Below are 16,848 nucleotides of genomic sequence, written 5' to 3' on the forward strand. Positions count from 1 at the left end.
GGACCAGATATTGTCCTAAAACATACCTGAGTTTATACTTTGATCTGGTCTTGTTGCCAAGGATAACTTCTCTCTACTGCACGTTTTTTATAATGCTGTGGTTTTAAGCTAGAATTTTACCACTTAATTTAATATCTTATTCTCTAATGCTGTTGGACCAGAATGTTCTTCATTAACTGGAACCACATTGCTTTAAATGGATTACCTAGTTATCAGAATGAAATGGTTTTGTATAAACCTGCAAAGCACCTTATATCACTCAGAAATGATGGATGGGATATTACAAAAAATGCATGGACTCCCATTAAAAAACCAAACAAACAAACCCAAACTTGCTATTTAATCATTATAGACCAGATAGCAGCAATGTGAAGTTCCTGTTTCAAGTTAAAATTCTGTACTGAGGTGTGGTTTGCAGTGGCAGAAAATAACTGTACTAGATCAGCACATAAGTTTGATAATAATTATCAAGCTTTTGGGTAGTGAACTCACAGAATCACAGAATCCCAGAGTGTGAGGGGTTGGAAGGGACCTGGAAAGCTCATCCAGTGCAATCCCCCCATGGAGCAGGAACACCCAGATGAGGTTACACAGGAAGGTGTCCAGGCGGGTTGGAATGTCTGCAGAGAAGGAGACTCCACAACCCCCTGGGCAGCCTGTTCCAGGCTCTGCCACCCTCACTGAGAAGAAGTTTCTTCTCATATTTAAGTGGAACCTCCTGTGTTCCAGTTTGAACCCATTACCCCTTGTCCTACCATTGGTTGTCACCGAGAAGAGCCTGGCTCCATCCTCCTGACACTCACCCTTTAGATATCTGTCAACATGAATGAGTCCCCCCTCAGTGTCCTCTTGTCCAGTTCCAGAGCCCCAGCTCCCTCAGCCTTTCCTCACACGGGAGATGCTCCACTCCCTTCAGCATCTTTGTTGCCCTGCACTGGACTCTCTGCAGCAGTTCCCTGTCCTGCTGGAACTGAGGGGCCACAACTGGACACAAGATTCCAGGTGTGGTCTCCCCAGGGCAGAGCAGAGGGGCAGGAGAACCTCTCTGACCTACTGACCACCCCCTTCTAACCCACCCCAGGTACCATTGGCTTCCTGGCCACAAGGGCCCAGTGCTGGCTCATGGTCACCCTGCTGTCTACCAGGACTCCTCAGCTTTCAAGGTGTTGCAATACATTCTATCAATTGGGTATAATAACATGAATTATGGGGTCTTATAATGAGATTTTTGATCCAAAGGGTTCAGCACCTCCTTAGTCCACCACGTTTAAGTAACTTTCTTGTATTTGAATGAACTTGGCTTTATATACATTTGAATAATCTTTACTGGTTTTGTGTTCCATGATTTTTTGTCAGTTAAAACACACATTGGTAGATCAAGTCCTTCTTGTAGAAAAAGACAATGATATAAAGAACTACCTGGTATACAAAACGCAAGAGGACTCATTGTGATGACAAAGTGGGGACTGTGAGGAGTGACACTTCGATACACTATGAATGGGAACTGTATGAATTCTGTTTTGGCTTTTCAGGAATAAGAAGAGGTAAGCAGAGAAATATAATTAAGTGATTGCTTTAAGGAGATAAATGATATATTTTTTTTTAATAATAAGTGACCCAGAAGATGGTCAAGAGATGAGAGAGGCGTGGAGATACCACTGAGTGCATTTTATATGGTTAGTGCATTGATAGTGTTGCAGGTATCAAGGCCCATGTGAGGGCAATCTGAGTCAAGTGACTGCTGCTCAGTGAAGGCTGAAAGGAAAATGCTGTTTACCATGAGTAAAGGTTTCAAGGTCAGACCATAAATGTGCCACTTAGGAAAAGGAAAGAATTTTTGCTTCAATTGTACTCAAATGAAGATTGGCTTCTGTCCAGGAGGAACTACCCCTAAGAAAGCAAGAAGCAGACCTTTGAGATATGAGAAAGAATATCTTACTGAAAAAATGCAGTCCATCAGAATCTTTTTATTTTTCAATGACAAAGCTCATTGTAATGATGGTAAGAACCATTTTAGGGACCCCATAAAGCATCAAACGTATGTAGTAAGCAGGAAAAGATGTATTATGCAGAGTCAGAAAATCTATGTAAACTGAGTTGATAAAGAATGATCCAAAGGTCCAAAACTAACTGATAAGTCAAGAAGGACAGAAAAAGAAGCAAGACCTTTGGATTTAGTCACAAGCCAATCATTAATTTTTTTAGAAGGTCAATGTAAGTAAAGTGACCTTAGCAAAATAAACTGAATCAAATAACCAGCATTTGAGCAGAACTAGCATAAACTTAGGGGGTTTGTTTTTATTCTTTAATTAAGCAGATGACAACATTTCTTAACTAGGAACTAAGGAGCATCAAGAAAATTCCTTTTTGAAACTAAAGAGAATATTATTGTATCCTTTTTTAATGTAAGAATAGTGTTTGAGGCAAATGAGTCCTAACAAATTGAGTTATGAAAAAGTTCTGCAGTCATATGAAACAGGGTAAAGCACGCTTGATATCATACTAACTAAATTAAATAACTTTGCTCTGAGAAGTATATAAATTCATTAAGAGAGAACTCACACTGTCCTGTTTCTCCTCGGAAGAGGTTCTGTGTACCTGTGCCAAAAAGGCAAACTGCTGAATGGTTAGTTACCAAGTAGAATAAAACTTGCTTACTCCTATATCTAAGGCGTGTTTAAACTGTAGCTGATTTGCTGTATTCTAAGACTGCAGCTTATGTTTTAATATACATTAACGCCAGTGATGTTTACCTTTTTCCTGCAGACATATCCATAGCAGGAAAAGGTAGACATCACTGGCATTAACGTATATTAGAACAGAAGCTACAGTCTTAGGTACACTACCTGCGATCTTACATGTAGTAGTCATGTTAAATACCACGTCTGTTCACAGCCATGCCCTGCTGTACTAGCTCTGGATGATGAAGTGTAGGCTGAAGCAGCATTGACCGAAGCTGGAGAAAGGCTGGGTGCTGCATGGGCGACACAGGCAGGGCCAAAAATAATGAGCTTGAAAGAAAGATGCAGATATCTATAACTGCAAGCAGAATAGCTCGGGTGAAACTAATTTTCACTGTGCCTGCTTTTTACTTTTTAAATCAAATTATTTAAAAGTGAGCTTTTATGCAAAGTTGCAGAATAACCTATCGGGCTAAGGGGGATATACTAAATATGAGTAGAGCTGGTGGCTCTACTCCCCAAGTTTATTGTAAACTGCAGTTCTGTTGAGATAGTATTATTGAAGATGCTTCTGTTGATTTTATCACGGGAGATTTTGCGGGGGTGGGGGGGGAAGTGTGTTATTGTAAGTTAACACTTTTAGATTGCCATTTTAAGATGACTTTCATCATCTCACAGGCGCAGCTCACCCCAGAACGGGCTCCGCGCCCCCCCGCAGGCGCTGGGCGGTGCGGGGGCGTGTCGGGCCGCTATAAAGGCGGCGGGCCGGGGGGAGCGGTAGTTGCGCTGGTGGCGGGGGCGGGCGCGGAGCTGTGCGGAGCTGTGTTGCCCGGTGCGGTCCGGTCCTGTCCTGCCGGCAGGGATGCTGCGAGTGCGGTGCTTCCGCGGGGGGAGCCGGGGAGCCGAAGCGGCGCATTACATCAGTTCGCGGGTTGGTGCCAGGCAGCGCCGCCGCCGCGCTCGGAGGGGCTGGGGCTGAGGATGCTCCGTCGGGAGGGACGGGGGTGCTCCGAGAGGCGGTGAGCGGGATACAGGCTCTTTTTTGACTGAGGTTCACCTGTGCATCCTCTCAGTTCAGCAGCACAGAGTTTGGTGCCTCCAGTTGCCGCTGTCGATGCTGTGCTGCTATGAGCACAACTTTATCCTGAAAGGTGAATTGTTTAAGCATCTAGTAGGCTGTGCATAAATCAGAATGGCCGTGACAAACGGTGTGTGTTTGTTAATGCTTCAAATAACGTACATTGCTTTGGGATAACAGTATAAGGCACTAGTGGACTGAACCATTGCCTTTTGGAAGGGAAACGTAATTTTCGTTCTTATTTTTATTTTAAGCTTGGAAGAGTCTTTACAGGATGGGTGCAGCGATCTTTCCAGAGCACCCAGGCAGCTACAGCCTCCCAGAACACCTTTGCTGCTGATGACAACAAGGCTAGCCCTGTGCCTAAGGACTGTCCTGTTTGCTCATACAATGAATGGGACCCGCTGGAAGAGGTCATTGTGGGAAGAGCTGAAAATGCTTGTGTCCCACCTTTTTCTGTGGAGGTTAAGGTAAACAACAACAAAAAACCAACCTTAAATAGGAAATAATGTGATTCTTGTATGTACAATTTGCTTACCTTTACAGGACACGAGGTGTGGTATTTGCTTTTGATGATTCTTCTTTCAAACTAGTTGTTTACCCCTGTGAAGTTTTACAGCATGGCCACATCAGTGTATTTCTTCCAACTTTCACCTTAATTGGCTTAATTGGTTTTAGCAGAATAGTGGAGAGAATTTCTAATATGCACAGTCTGTTCTAATGCATTCTGATTATTCTTATAGCCCTGATGCTGTCAAAGTACATCTCTAGCGTTTGAGATAGTTGGTAGAATTGATGAAAGTTTAATTGGGCTCAAAACTAAGTAGGGTTATCACCTGAAAAAATGTAGTCTTCTAATTAATAGTCTCTGAAAGACTGAGTGCTACAGCTATAGAGTAGCAGGACCATTCATTCAAAATAGCTCTTAAATAGCTCACTGGAACTCATGTGCTACAGTAAGTGTTGTATGGAATTGCTTCTCTGTTTACCAGGGGTTTTCTGTGCTGAAAACTGCAACAGCAACCTAAATAAATCCACATTTCTTTGTTCTCTGAAATATGGTATTTTAGAATAGGAACATTCAAACAATGGGTTTCCTCCAGATTTTTAGTGTGTACTTTACCTGGACTTTAAAGTTGCCAAGTATGTGTTGTTACCTGGACTTTAGTTGCCAAGTATGTGTTGTTACCTGCATTTGTGGGCATGATTTTGAGTTGTTCTCTGCCAGTGTCACAGTACAGTACTGCCGTCAAGGCAGCGTGTAGCCTGTGGCTATCACAGCAAAATGAGATGGCACACTACTTCTTAAGAGACCTTAGTAAAATGTTAAAGGCTATCTCGACAAAGTTGACCAGAAGACCTCAGTTGAAAACAGAAAAGGGAATTCTTCTGTTCTGACATTGGGAGAATGGCAAATAGATATACTAAAAATATGTTTAAAGTGCTGAAAGTGGTAGTTTAGGGGAAGTTTGGGTTGTACTTGTGGAGAAGACTGTTCTTCCTCCAGCCCCTTTTATGTTTGTATATTTTTCTTCAGAATCTGTGCTATGATTGTGGGCAAAACTGTTTGGAGGAGTGTGAATGAATTACTGCAGCTCGGTAGTTCTGATCCCCAGATAGAAGAGTAATCATTGACTTACACTGGGATGTTTGAGATGATATCTTGGCCTCAGTGAGTGCAATGAAAACTTGACCACTGACTTCATTGTGGTTGTATTTACTCCTTGAAAGCTGAAGCTCAGTTATCAACCTTTGGAATCCTGTTTCAGACACTCCGAAGATACTCTAGCAGCTTCAGAAAAAGAAGCACATGAGGATTGGCATTTTTAATACACAAGTGTATGTATGTTCAACTGCCATAGTGAATGTACAGAAGGAATAATGAAAAAAGTGTTTGTTACATTGTATAACATTAAACGAGGCAAAAATGCTGTTCTCAAGTAGTGGCCAAGGGCTTGCTTTAATGTCAGAAGAAGTAGTCTTTCAAATGTCTAGCTTGCATGTGTGACATATTATATAGCTATATATTATATAGCTGGGTTCTAGTGCCTGTTAATCCATAACTCGTCAAATGAGATCAGAACTTCACTTTCTGTTACATGCAATATCAAAAGCTCAGTGAGGAATATTTAAGTATGGGATTACCTCTGCAATTCAAATACCTACAACTTGGTGCTAAAGCAAGCTTTAACTTTGTTTTATGTAAACTGCCAAGTCTATATAATACATTGGCCACGACAGGTAATAATAATAATAGAACACGCTAGCTGAGATGTGGTTTCTTCTGGTTTCCTCTGCTTTTGTCTTACTGTTGCATTTCTACAGCGTGCTTTAACTTTACCTGAGGGCATTGCTGAATAACCCAAACAGTAGTCCAAATCCTGCCTTGCCAATACTGAAATATATTAATAGATTCAGTTCTTGTTCAAATCTTTGTATGGCTGAGAGTTAGGGCATGTATATGTGTTGTTCCAGGGTAATACAACAGCCAGAAATCCCTGTTGCTGTCCCCGTGAGCAGCAGTACCAGGGTTGATGTGTATCACACGCCTTCTGCCAAGTGTGAGTGAGGGTCATTGGTTATGGAGTTTTAAACTGCATTGTGAAGTTTTAAAACTAGCGAATTTGAGTTGTATAAGGAAAAACTGAGGCCTTGAACCCGAGATGCTTTAAAAAAACATATCTGAAATTATAAGAGTTGTGCTCTGAGATCCTTCTAAGTTGTATGTTAGAATTGTACACGTGTGTACTCGGAAAGTATTTTAGTGTGGAAGTATGGCTCTATTTAGCACTCTGTTGCACTCTGAGACATGCTTTTCTTATACACAAGACTTTTTGCTGTGATGCAGGAATGATGTGCTTGCCATAAGGAGAAGGAAGGAATGAACTGAACACAGAGCCCTACATTTCTGATGAAAATGAATGAGCTAAGACTATTACATATTCTTCTGGGAGCCTGAAAGGGCTACGTAGGTTATGTAGAGGTAAATACACTGTTGGGAAGCATGGGAAATCTTAGCTAGGAGGTTAACAACCACTTTAATTAGGAAGATGCCCTTTTTTGAATTGGCACTTGGATCAAAAAGTTCACAGTTGACGTATTCTTCTGAAGCAGCTGACAGTCAAACATTGAGCTTTATAGCTCTGGACTCTGCAAGGTTTTTCTGTGTATTTTGTGAATAATAATGCATTTTTGGAAAAGAGGTGTTATTACCACAGATCGTTATATCTTGAGTGAGAAGCTGGAGGGAAGTACTTAACACCGAATTAGGCAAAAAGCATTTTGATCTGAATTTCTATTTCAATGTGCTTAATTTAATAACTGTCGTTACTAGCTTTAAGGTACATCTCAAGAGTGTCAATATTGATAATGCTAATTATTTCCCACAACGAATGTTTAAAATACATAGCAACAATAGGAGTAATTCTGCTGTTTTTTAAAGACAATATTTTCCTTTTAGCTTTCTTTCTGAAAATAAAGGTTTTTTCTTAAATGCTGCTACAGTTTCTCAGTTGCTCTCAGACAGTAGATTATAAAGCGCATTGGGGAGATTATTTAAAGCTCTTTTCTCTTTCCTGGATGAGGCACTTTTTGGACAGTCTGAAATGAATTGTATGTATATGATCAAAGGGGCCTGAAATCTCAACACTGAATTGGTATGAAATAGATGTTCCAGTCATATACCCTTTTCCTGGTTATTCAGAAGATGGGGAATAGGAGCGGTGTTGTGGTGTTAACCCTTACTCTGCATAACTTTAAGATTATGCCATCATATTAGTGAAAGACTAGTGTAATTTCTCTGTTGAAAAAGCGGTTCTAAGGGACACCTGGTGAAGAGGGGAGCTGCATCCACATCCCTCCTTGTATAGCATCATATGGCTTTGGTTATTCAAATCCCCGAGATTTGAATACCTCATGGGTGGCTCTGAAAATAACCAGCTTTAGTCCTTAAGACAAATTTGTCTCATTAGCAGAATGGGTTTCCATAGGAATGCGAGGCACTTCATGTGATCTGCGTGTGACTTCTGAACAGCTGGCAAGCCTGAGGTGATCAAATTACCCAAGACCTCACTTAGAGAAAAAGAATAGATTTCTTCAGGAAGGATGCAATACGCACATTTTCCTCTGTTGTGTTAGTGTTAGCGGAGACCCATCAAAACTGTTGGTTTCACAGCGTATAAATCTAAACGAAGTACTTTCAAAGAGACACGGAACTGAAGGAGCATCATTTGATTCGATTATGTGCCTGGATCTTCTTAACCATGAGAACTAGGACATTAGTTTTAATTAGTTTTTAACTTGAGAAGACTATCACAGCATTTCAGCAGCAGAGGATTTAGACCTCTAAATGTTCTTGTTTTAATCCAACCCTGATAGGTGAATTTGGTATCTCTTGTATTTTCTAGACTGCTGCTGTACCTCAAGTATGGTCCCTTCTAGCCAGCAAAGCATGTTACTTAGGATGGCTTTAGAATTCCTGATGTCACCACTGTGACAGTACTGTAGTGAGACTTTTAACAAGGTGACTTCTACACGCTCATTTTGGAGATGAGCTCAAGGTTGTTCTAACTTAAAAACACCTCTGCTAGCCTTATTAAATAGCAGAGTCTATAGGATTTGCTGTGCTTGGTGTGTTTGTACATGTCTAGTGTATTAAGGACCAGTATTAGCCACTAAATACTAACTGAAGTGTAATGTAGTCTCTTGGTTTTCATCAGTGATTTGGTAAGTAATGAGACTTTCTGTAGGGCTATGGCTAAATAGGGGAAGAGACAATGTGTCAGCAGTACTGAAACTGTCTGCCAGGTCTATGAGCCTGCGTAGCACGTACAGCTGAAACTTCATTTTGCTCCTGTATGTAGGTATTTGTGAGGATATCAGCCATTCACAACTAACGCCTGCACTTACAGAAGGTTAATGACTGGACACATGCACATCGTAAAACATCTGAGTGAAACCTTGCCAGTGGTGTGTATAAATAGAAGTAGTAAAGACAAAAAATAAAGTCAGCAGAGTGCTATTAATACCAGGATAGGGATTCTCAACCAGGAATAATTGAACGTTTATCTGGAGCATTGAAGCTTCTCTCTTTCTTTCATCCTCCACCCCACCACCCGCCTCTTTATTTTAAAGGAATCAGCAGGACAATAACAATTCTTAGCAACTCTTCAAAATATTGCAGGAATCAAATGTAATGCACACTGCAACATGTGAATGTCCTAACATATAGAAAGCAATGGGAAGTCAGTGAAAGAAGAGTAAGAAACTTTGAATATTAAGAATTGGGTCTTATGCATCTGTTCCACTCTGCCAAGACAATTGATGTTTATTCTTTGTCACTTACCTGTTATTTTGTTTCAGGCAAACACATATGAAAAATATTGGGGATTTTATGAGAAATTTGGAGGCCAGAGCTTCCCCAAAGACCATGTAAAAAAAGCTGTTGCTGAAATTGAGGAGATGTGCAATATTTTGAGAAGAGAAGGTGTAATTGTCAAGAGGCCTGATCCAATTGACTGGTCTGTGAAGTATAAAACACCTGATTTTGAGTCTACAGGTAAATGTTCGTCCATTGTTGAAGGCCTTGTCTGTTTAGCCCTTGTCTGAGACATTTCGGTTGTCATCTATTCTACCTTCTTGCTCGGAGCAGGATTATGGCCAGTGCTGGAGGAGGTCAGTGGTGGCTTTGTGTAGCTGTGACTTGGAAAATCTCCAGGGATGGAGATTCTGCCACCTGGTTTGCTGACCTGTTTCAGTGCTGCATGGACTTGCTAATGAGAAATGTTTTCCTAATACCTAACCTGAACATTACACACTGGCATCTGTTGTCGGATTCCCTTGCTAGATTGTCACTGCTGCTACCAACAAGTGTTCATCTGTCATGTTTAATGGTACTGAAAGTAGCTGTAGGCTGTTACTGCTTTGAACCCTACTCACCACATGAAATAAGCAGAGGTCCCTCCATTTCCCATCCCAGGTCATGTTCTGTAAGGACCCCCTGACTGTCTTGATGGCCCTTTGTAGCATCCTAGAGTTGGATCCATCTTAAACTATGGATGCCAAAGCTGGAAACAGTTTTCCAGGAGGATCATCACTAGTGTCAAGGAAATTTCCATATCCCTTTACCTACTGGCCACATCCCTCCTTGTATAGCATCATGTGGCTTTGGTTATTTGCAATGAGAGGACACTGGCTCATACTCAGCTTTGCATCAAGCATAGTCTCCAGGCTCCTTTCATGTTCTTGAGGTGTTCTTAAGTTGTTCTAGTGGAATTCAGATTCATTAGGGAACTGATAATGAAAGGTCCAATGGGACTGTCTCCCTGCACTAGTTCTGTGTTGCATCAAAGTCCTTTTCTGTGCTGTTACTTTTTAAAAGGATGGCCTATAAAGAAATTAGTTCCACTTGTAGAGAACTTGCTACCCATCATTACCTTTTAAAGCCATCTGAGTAATTCAAAAGCATTCATCTAGTTAATTTCCACTAACAAAATGATGAAGTGGAGGCTTGCACATTGTGGATGGCTTTCATCTACCTGTGAACTTGTTACGAGTGAGGCTGCGTAGCAAAACCTTTTATGTATTTTGAACAAAAAAATGTCACATTGAAAACTTTCTGAAGAATGTAAGGACCTCAGATTAAGCTCTGGTTTCCTGATTTATGTAAAGATGCATTTTGCCAGTCCTTTGGATACAAGTAATGGTAAAAAGGTGAGAAGTGAGCAAGCTGGAAGAGCTGAGAAAAGCATATTTGTCTGTAAGTTAATGGCCTTTTTCTTTTCAGGTATGTACGCTGCCATGCCGAGAGACATACTGCTGGTGGTGGGAAATGAGATTATTGAAGCGCCTATGGCTTGGCGTGCTCGTTTTTTTGAGTATAGAGCATATAGGCGAATAATCAAAGATTATTTCAACTGTGGCGCTAAATGGACAACTGCCCCCAAACCCACAATGGCAGATGAACTCTATGATCAGGTATTGTTCTCATGTTGCTTCAAACCTTCAATTCTGGTTATACAGAATTTTGTTGATAGCTTCAGCCTAATAGTTGAGTGTCACAAAACCGGAGGTGGGGATGGGTGGAACAAAACAACTCTGAAAAGTTGTGGATTTTCTAATGTTTGCTAATTTTCTGTAGCCTTTCCAAGGGAAACTGAGTGAGTGTAATTAGACAATAAGAAACAGGAAGATGTGCTTATTGAATTCAAGTCCAATTTGACTTGTTTTGATTATTGGCTGTAACTTAGCATTACTAAAGAGGAAGGAATGCTAGAAAGACATCACGGAGATTACTTGAAAGTATTGAGATTCCCTGAGAATGTCCATATGTCCTGAGTATATCAGGAAAGTGCAAAAGAATAAATATTTTGTCACAGAAAAACCCCTCATAACCCTTGTATTGCATGTTGATTAGAATTTTGAAAGTTACACAAAAGAAATAGTGGAGGATCTAAACTGTGAGTATTTACCCTTCAAGTGAATATCTTCTTTTTAAATTTTTCTTTCATAATAATTTAGACTTAGACAATTTTGGTAGTTTCTATAGGCCCCCAAATGCATTAGTATCTTCATAAGAGCATCTGCAATAAGTCCAGTAAAACTGGTTGTGGAATGATTATAACTTTCTGGGAATGATGACATCTTATCAGGGATGCAAAGAAGTCTTTGTTAAACAAAATTACCTTGGAGTTAATCTGTCAATACTAGAAAACTTCCAGAGCGTGTTACAAAGCATGCTTACTTACCTAGTATGTTTTGTTCATGCTGTTTTTTCCACCTCGTTTCTTCTTAATTGCATTGTCTCATTCTAAAACCTATTTAAATTCCTGTAGATCTACCTTCTATTATAGTTTGAAGTACTGCTCTATTCTAAAATGTGGAAACAAGTAGGGAGTTCACCCTTGTTAGGAAATACCCTGCCTACTGGTATTTGTGTCACTGTGCAGTGATTTGTTGGACTGATAGTTAAACTCCATTGATAACGAACATACTAGATATCAATAGAAACGTATTTTCTTAATTTCAAATAGTAGCAAATAGTTTGAAAACTTTCCCTGACCATCTCCAACCTGAAGTTGTTATTCATTCTCTTATAACTAGGATTATCCAATCCGCTCTGTTGAAGACAGGCATAAACTGGCTGCTCAGGGAAAATTTGTAACTACTGAATTTGAGCCATGCTTTGATGCTGCTGACTTCATTAGAGCTGGAAGAGATATCTTTGTACAAAGAAGCCAGGTAAACAAATGTTTCTTCTAACTGTTTTGGTATTTATCTTAACGATTTATACTTGGATTTATGTCATCTTAAATTCCTGAACGGCATTAAAATAAGTGTTGACAAAAGAAGTTGCTATTTGTAGAGTATGTGATACACAGGGTGAGACTATCTTACAGCTAAGAGGTTAACTAAAGGCACAAACTTCTATCATTTTGGCATTTAATACGTATTTAAATAAAACCTTGGATAAACTAAGCAGTTTATATTCCAGCCTAGTAAAAATTACTTTGTCCTCTTTTCAGGTTACGAATTACATGGGCATTGAATGGATGAGGCGACATCTTGCACCACACTATAGAGTGCATATAATATCCTTTAAGGATCCTAACCCTATGCACATTGATGCTACTTTTAATATAATTGGACCTGGTCTTGTGCTCTCTAACCCAGACCGTCCCTGCCACCAGGTAAGAGTGTAGCGGAGAGAAAAGTGGTTTGTGTTTAGAAATGACTCAACTGGATTAGGTCCCTCCTGGAGAACCGCTAATCCACAAGTTTATTTTGTATACACTTGAATAATATTAAATTATTGAATGTAAACAGCACTCAGAGAGTTGTTCAGGAACTTATAGATGTATTTGCATCTTGGCTCTAGAACTTTCTAATTGGTGTAATGACCATCATTCTCCCCCAGTTTTCTTATTCCTTATTGTGAGGCAAGGTGAGTGTCTTGTGTGTTTCTTCCTATGTACATAGTTTAAATATGGTGTAAGGAATCTATTTTGTAATAATGTAGTATCAAAGCAAGTACGTAGGATATGGTGCTTCTCTGAACACTGCCACTACGTAAATATATTAACTGTATCCAAGGAGAAATTGAGGGGTTTCTGCCGCTTAGGTGAGTAATCCCACTTTTGTTCCTATTTTGGAAGCCTCTACTTTGGTATAATTAACTGTACCAATAGCAGGAGGCTGGTAATTGCTCAGACATTCAACTGTGAATAACCAAGTGAGAAATACTTTAGGAAGAGCAGGAAAGAGACACATGCCTCAGTGTGTCAAACCTACCACTTCACCCCGAGAAAAGGTGATATTGCTGAACAGTGCAATCGTATCGGAAAGCCTTCCAGAGAGCACAAGCTCATCTCTGTTATACACGTTACCTGTACTGTCAGCGCTTGAGGTTTTTAGTGAGGATCCCTGTGATTTCCAAGCTGTACAACCACATGGGAGCAGCTGAGCAGATGCGGGTTAGAGCTGCGCGCCGCAGAGATGGTGGAACCACGCGCACAAAATAGCGCTTAGAAACAATATTAGTCTCTTCTCAGCAAGTGGTTTCAATGCAGATAGTCCCCTTGAATTACTGCCTCTTGTAATAACCATGATGAGAAAATATGTGTTTTAAACAATCATAGTGTTTTCCTCCCCTTTTCTTTAAAATCCTGGCAGGCCAGGCGGGTTATTGAGTGTTCAGGATCGGAGCTCCACCTCGTGGTAACACTTGAATAAAGAGCTCTTCCAAGTATTCGGGCAATGAAGTTGAAAAGTCGGTTCTCCTTAGCCAAATTATCACCCTCTTACTTTTAACTTAATTGTATAATTCTTAGAGACGTAAATTATTCCCTAGGATGCCTCTATTTTGTTCCCTTTGTTGAATAAACCGCATATTGAGTTCCTTGTGAAACATGATGCAAACAATTTTATGTGTTATTTTGGGTGGTTTGTTTATATAACTGTCAGTGTAATATCAACGGTTTTTATAGTCATATGGGAAGAAATAATACAAAAAATAACGAATTTCATACTTTGTGCTGTTACTAATATCTTTACTTCACAGGATCTAAACCGCATGTTACCTCTTATCTTTAACATATCTTAGTCTACCTAACATATAGAAAAAGAGTAGAAACAAATGCTGTATGTGGAACTTGAAGGAAGGCAAGAGGAAAGATGTCATTGAAGTAACCTCAGAAAATGTGGCACAGGTTGGAGAACATAATATGATACTTTAAGAACCCTGTTTAGAATGTAATTCAATTGCTCTTTCAGATTGAGCTCTTCAAGAAAGCAGGCTGGACCGTGATTCACCCCCCAGTGCCGCTCATCCCAGATGGTATATTCACTCTGTCTTTTTAATAATTCCAAAAGTATTCTTAAGAGTATTAATATGGGGTGACATTGGTACAAAATCTACAGTCATTATAGAAGGTTCATTCTCATGTGCTTAGATCACCCGCTGTGGATGTCTTCTAAATGGCTCTCCATGAATGTCCTAATGCTGGATGAGAAGCGTGTGATGGTAGATGCCAATGAGACATCAATTCAGAAGATGTTTGAAAACCTGGGTATGTCCTTACATATTTCTTATTACATATTACATATACTTAAAACGGCTTTTATCAGCTATGCACATTAAGGGAGGTTTCACTTAAAGTGGTCAAAGCAGCCAGCAGTAGAAAAGGTACTCAAATGACTGGATTAGCAAGTAAGAAGAATTCGGTCATTTCTTTCCTGAATACTTCAGTCATATGAATCTTACAGCTTGCAGCAAATAAAGGTATGAGTAGCAATTAAAGGTACTGCTAGAATGCTTTGATTGAGCTTTTTTTAATGTAAAATTGTCCCGTTTGGAGGTCAAAATCTGTCTTGGAGAGGTTGAGTGCGCATAGTGCTGAGTGATGTAGAACTGGCTGTCCCTCATTGCCAAAATGCTTTCAGATTTTTCTAGCTTCAAACCCACTGTACTTTAAACTATCAAATTAAGACCACTCAACCCAGCTATTTTTGCTCATTTGTGGAAAATCTGAGTCCTGTGAGATGTAACCTCATGATAGGGTGGAATTCCTCTAGATACGCATTGGCAGGAGAACTGTAATAGAATATCAAATTTGAAAGTCTTATTATGCACAGAAAACTCCAAAGACAAATAATACAGATTTTAATATCTGAACTCGTACAGTGAATCCAACAGCTTCCACCACGCTGTGGGCGTAGATCTACCTGTGGCTCATAGCTGGTTAGTAGGAGGGTAGCCCAATCGCTTGATGCTGCAGCCAGCTGACTATTGCTGCGGGGTACCTGCATGGTAGGGTAGAAAGAATATTGATGGATAGATGAGAAGTCAAGGAACTGAGGGGTCATTGCATTGCAGAGTAATAGATAATACTCCTCGGTAGCAAAATCTCCTTTAAAGGGAGAAAAACGATGGGAAGGAGAGAATGATCCAAAGGTGGAAGATGGCACCTGTGAACATAGAAGGAGGGTTGTTGCCATGGGTGTGAGTACTTACTGAAGCTTCCCTCAAATCTGAGACAGATTGCAGGCGAGAACAAAGCAGTCTAATGCTTTAATCTGCTTTTGAAGACTGACTACATAACCTTTAGTGAGTCACTTAGCTTTTCAGTCTTAGGGTTTTTTAATACTCTGCATGACCGAGGAGCTGAGGATTCATAGATGCTCGAAAGTACTTAAAAATGAGGCTATTAATGCTGATCATGACACATCTGTCACACTCAAACTTCACAGTCTGTGTGAGTTCTAAATAAACTCCTGTAGTCACTAAGTTCCTAGAACTGAAATGGGTTTACCTGGAATGAGACTGTTGCTGACCTAGATTATGGATTCTACTGAGCTGCTCCTGAAAGTACCAAGAAGCAGAAAGGCAAACTTGATAACAGAAGAGTCTTCTGATCCCGGTCATCTGTCAGGACTTTGTGTAAGCTAAGCCACAGCTGAAACCTCAGAGCTGAAAAGAAGTGGGAGGAAGTTTAGCCCAGGTAGCAAGTACAACAGCCTCTTTCCCTTTTCAGAGAAAAGAGGAGTCAGAGTTCTGTACTTTGAACGCGTCTTTTCTTGAAAGAGCACATTCAGTGTCTCAACCATAAATGCTCACACGGATTTATGCAATTGTGCCCTGGTCATATATTGTAGCAGAATTTTGGCTAATTCCTCACATACCGCAAAAACTGAATTTTTGTTTTTATTATCGGCGTATCATAACACATCAAACACCAGCAGTGCTCCAGGCACTGTGTATTCCTGAGGGTATCACTGGAATAAACAGCCCGGCTATGTTCCTGGGTTATTCTCTGCCTAGAATCTGGGAAAAGAAATTCTTAACAAATGAATAGGAAATACTTTCTGTACTTGCATCTAGCCATAGGATCTGATAAAGCATTATCTAATGTTCTCATCAAAGCTTACCACATGAATCTGAGATTTTAATTTTCAAGTATGCAATGTATGTTTCTTGCAGGCATCTCTACAATTAAAGTGAATATTCGCCATGCCAATTCATTGGGAGGTGGTTTCCATTGCTGGACATGTGATATCCGCCGCCGTGGTACCCTGCAGTCTTATTTTGACTAGTTATGAGCCGCATCAGCAGCAGTTGTTCAGCTTCTAAAATAAACATAGGAAATGAACAAATTCATTTCACTTTTGTTCAAATGACTGCATGAGCTTTAGCGCTTGATCAGGGGTGTCCTTTCGGCGGTCTGGTGAATGATTCGCTCTTACATACTCTTCACTTTCAGCAGTGTAACTGAAACCATGTCCATCAGCAGTGCAGATTTTCTGACTGGCTTTTCCTTCATCTATGGAGCCTTTTGGCGTCGGTTTTGAATGTGAACACTTGTCAAGATAGCTAAAGGGTCTTCCTAGAATAGCTTGGCCACTAATACTGGACACCTACCTCTGTCTAGCAATCTATCAAGTAGGCAGCTTGAAGGGTTAAACTTGGGTAAACATTTCTTATTCTTTTAATTGGTGTATTCTAGTATATTCATGTTTAGTGAAGATGAAATAGATGTGACTGCACAGATCTCTGAAGGAACCAAGTGACTTTATAATGTTTTTCATGTTGAGCCA

At 40.2% G+C, this 16,848-nt stretch overlaps 1 protein-coding gene across 1 annotated transcript; it reads left to right on the top strand.

The window, feature by feature from the left end:
* Window positions 1-3,543: 3,543 nt before the first annotated feature.
* Window positions 3,544-16,347, top strand: GATM (glycine amidinotransferase; the record flags this gene model as incomplete). Its single annotated transcript, XM_080351236.1, has 9 exons — window positions 3,544-3,612; window positions 4,014-4,229; window positions 9,121-9,316; window positions 10,544-10,734; window positions 11,860-11,997; window positions 12,282-12,446; window positions 14,029-14,092; window positions 14,208-14,324; window positions 16,235-16,347. 9 exons carry the CDS (start codon window positions 3,544-3,546, stop codon window positions 16,345-16,347), a joined length of 1,269 nt encoding a protein of 422 aa, XP_080207362.1.
* Between the last annotated feature and the right edge of the window lie 501 nt (window positions 16,348-16,848).

Source organism: Nesoenas mayeri (assembly GCF_963082525.1).
Source record: "Nesoenas mayeri genome assembly, chromosome: 11".
Lineage (NCBI taxonomy): Eukaryota > Metazoa > Chordata > Aves > Columbiformes > Columbidae > Nesoenas > Nesoenas mayeri.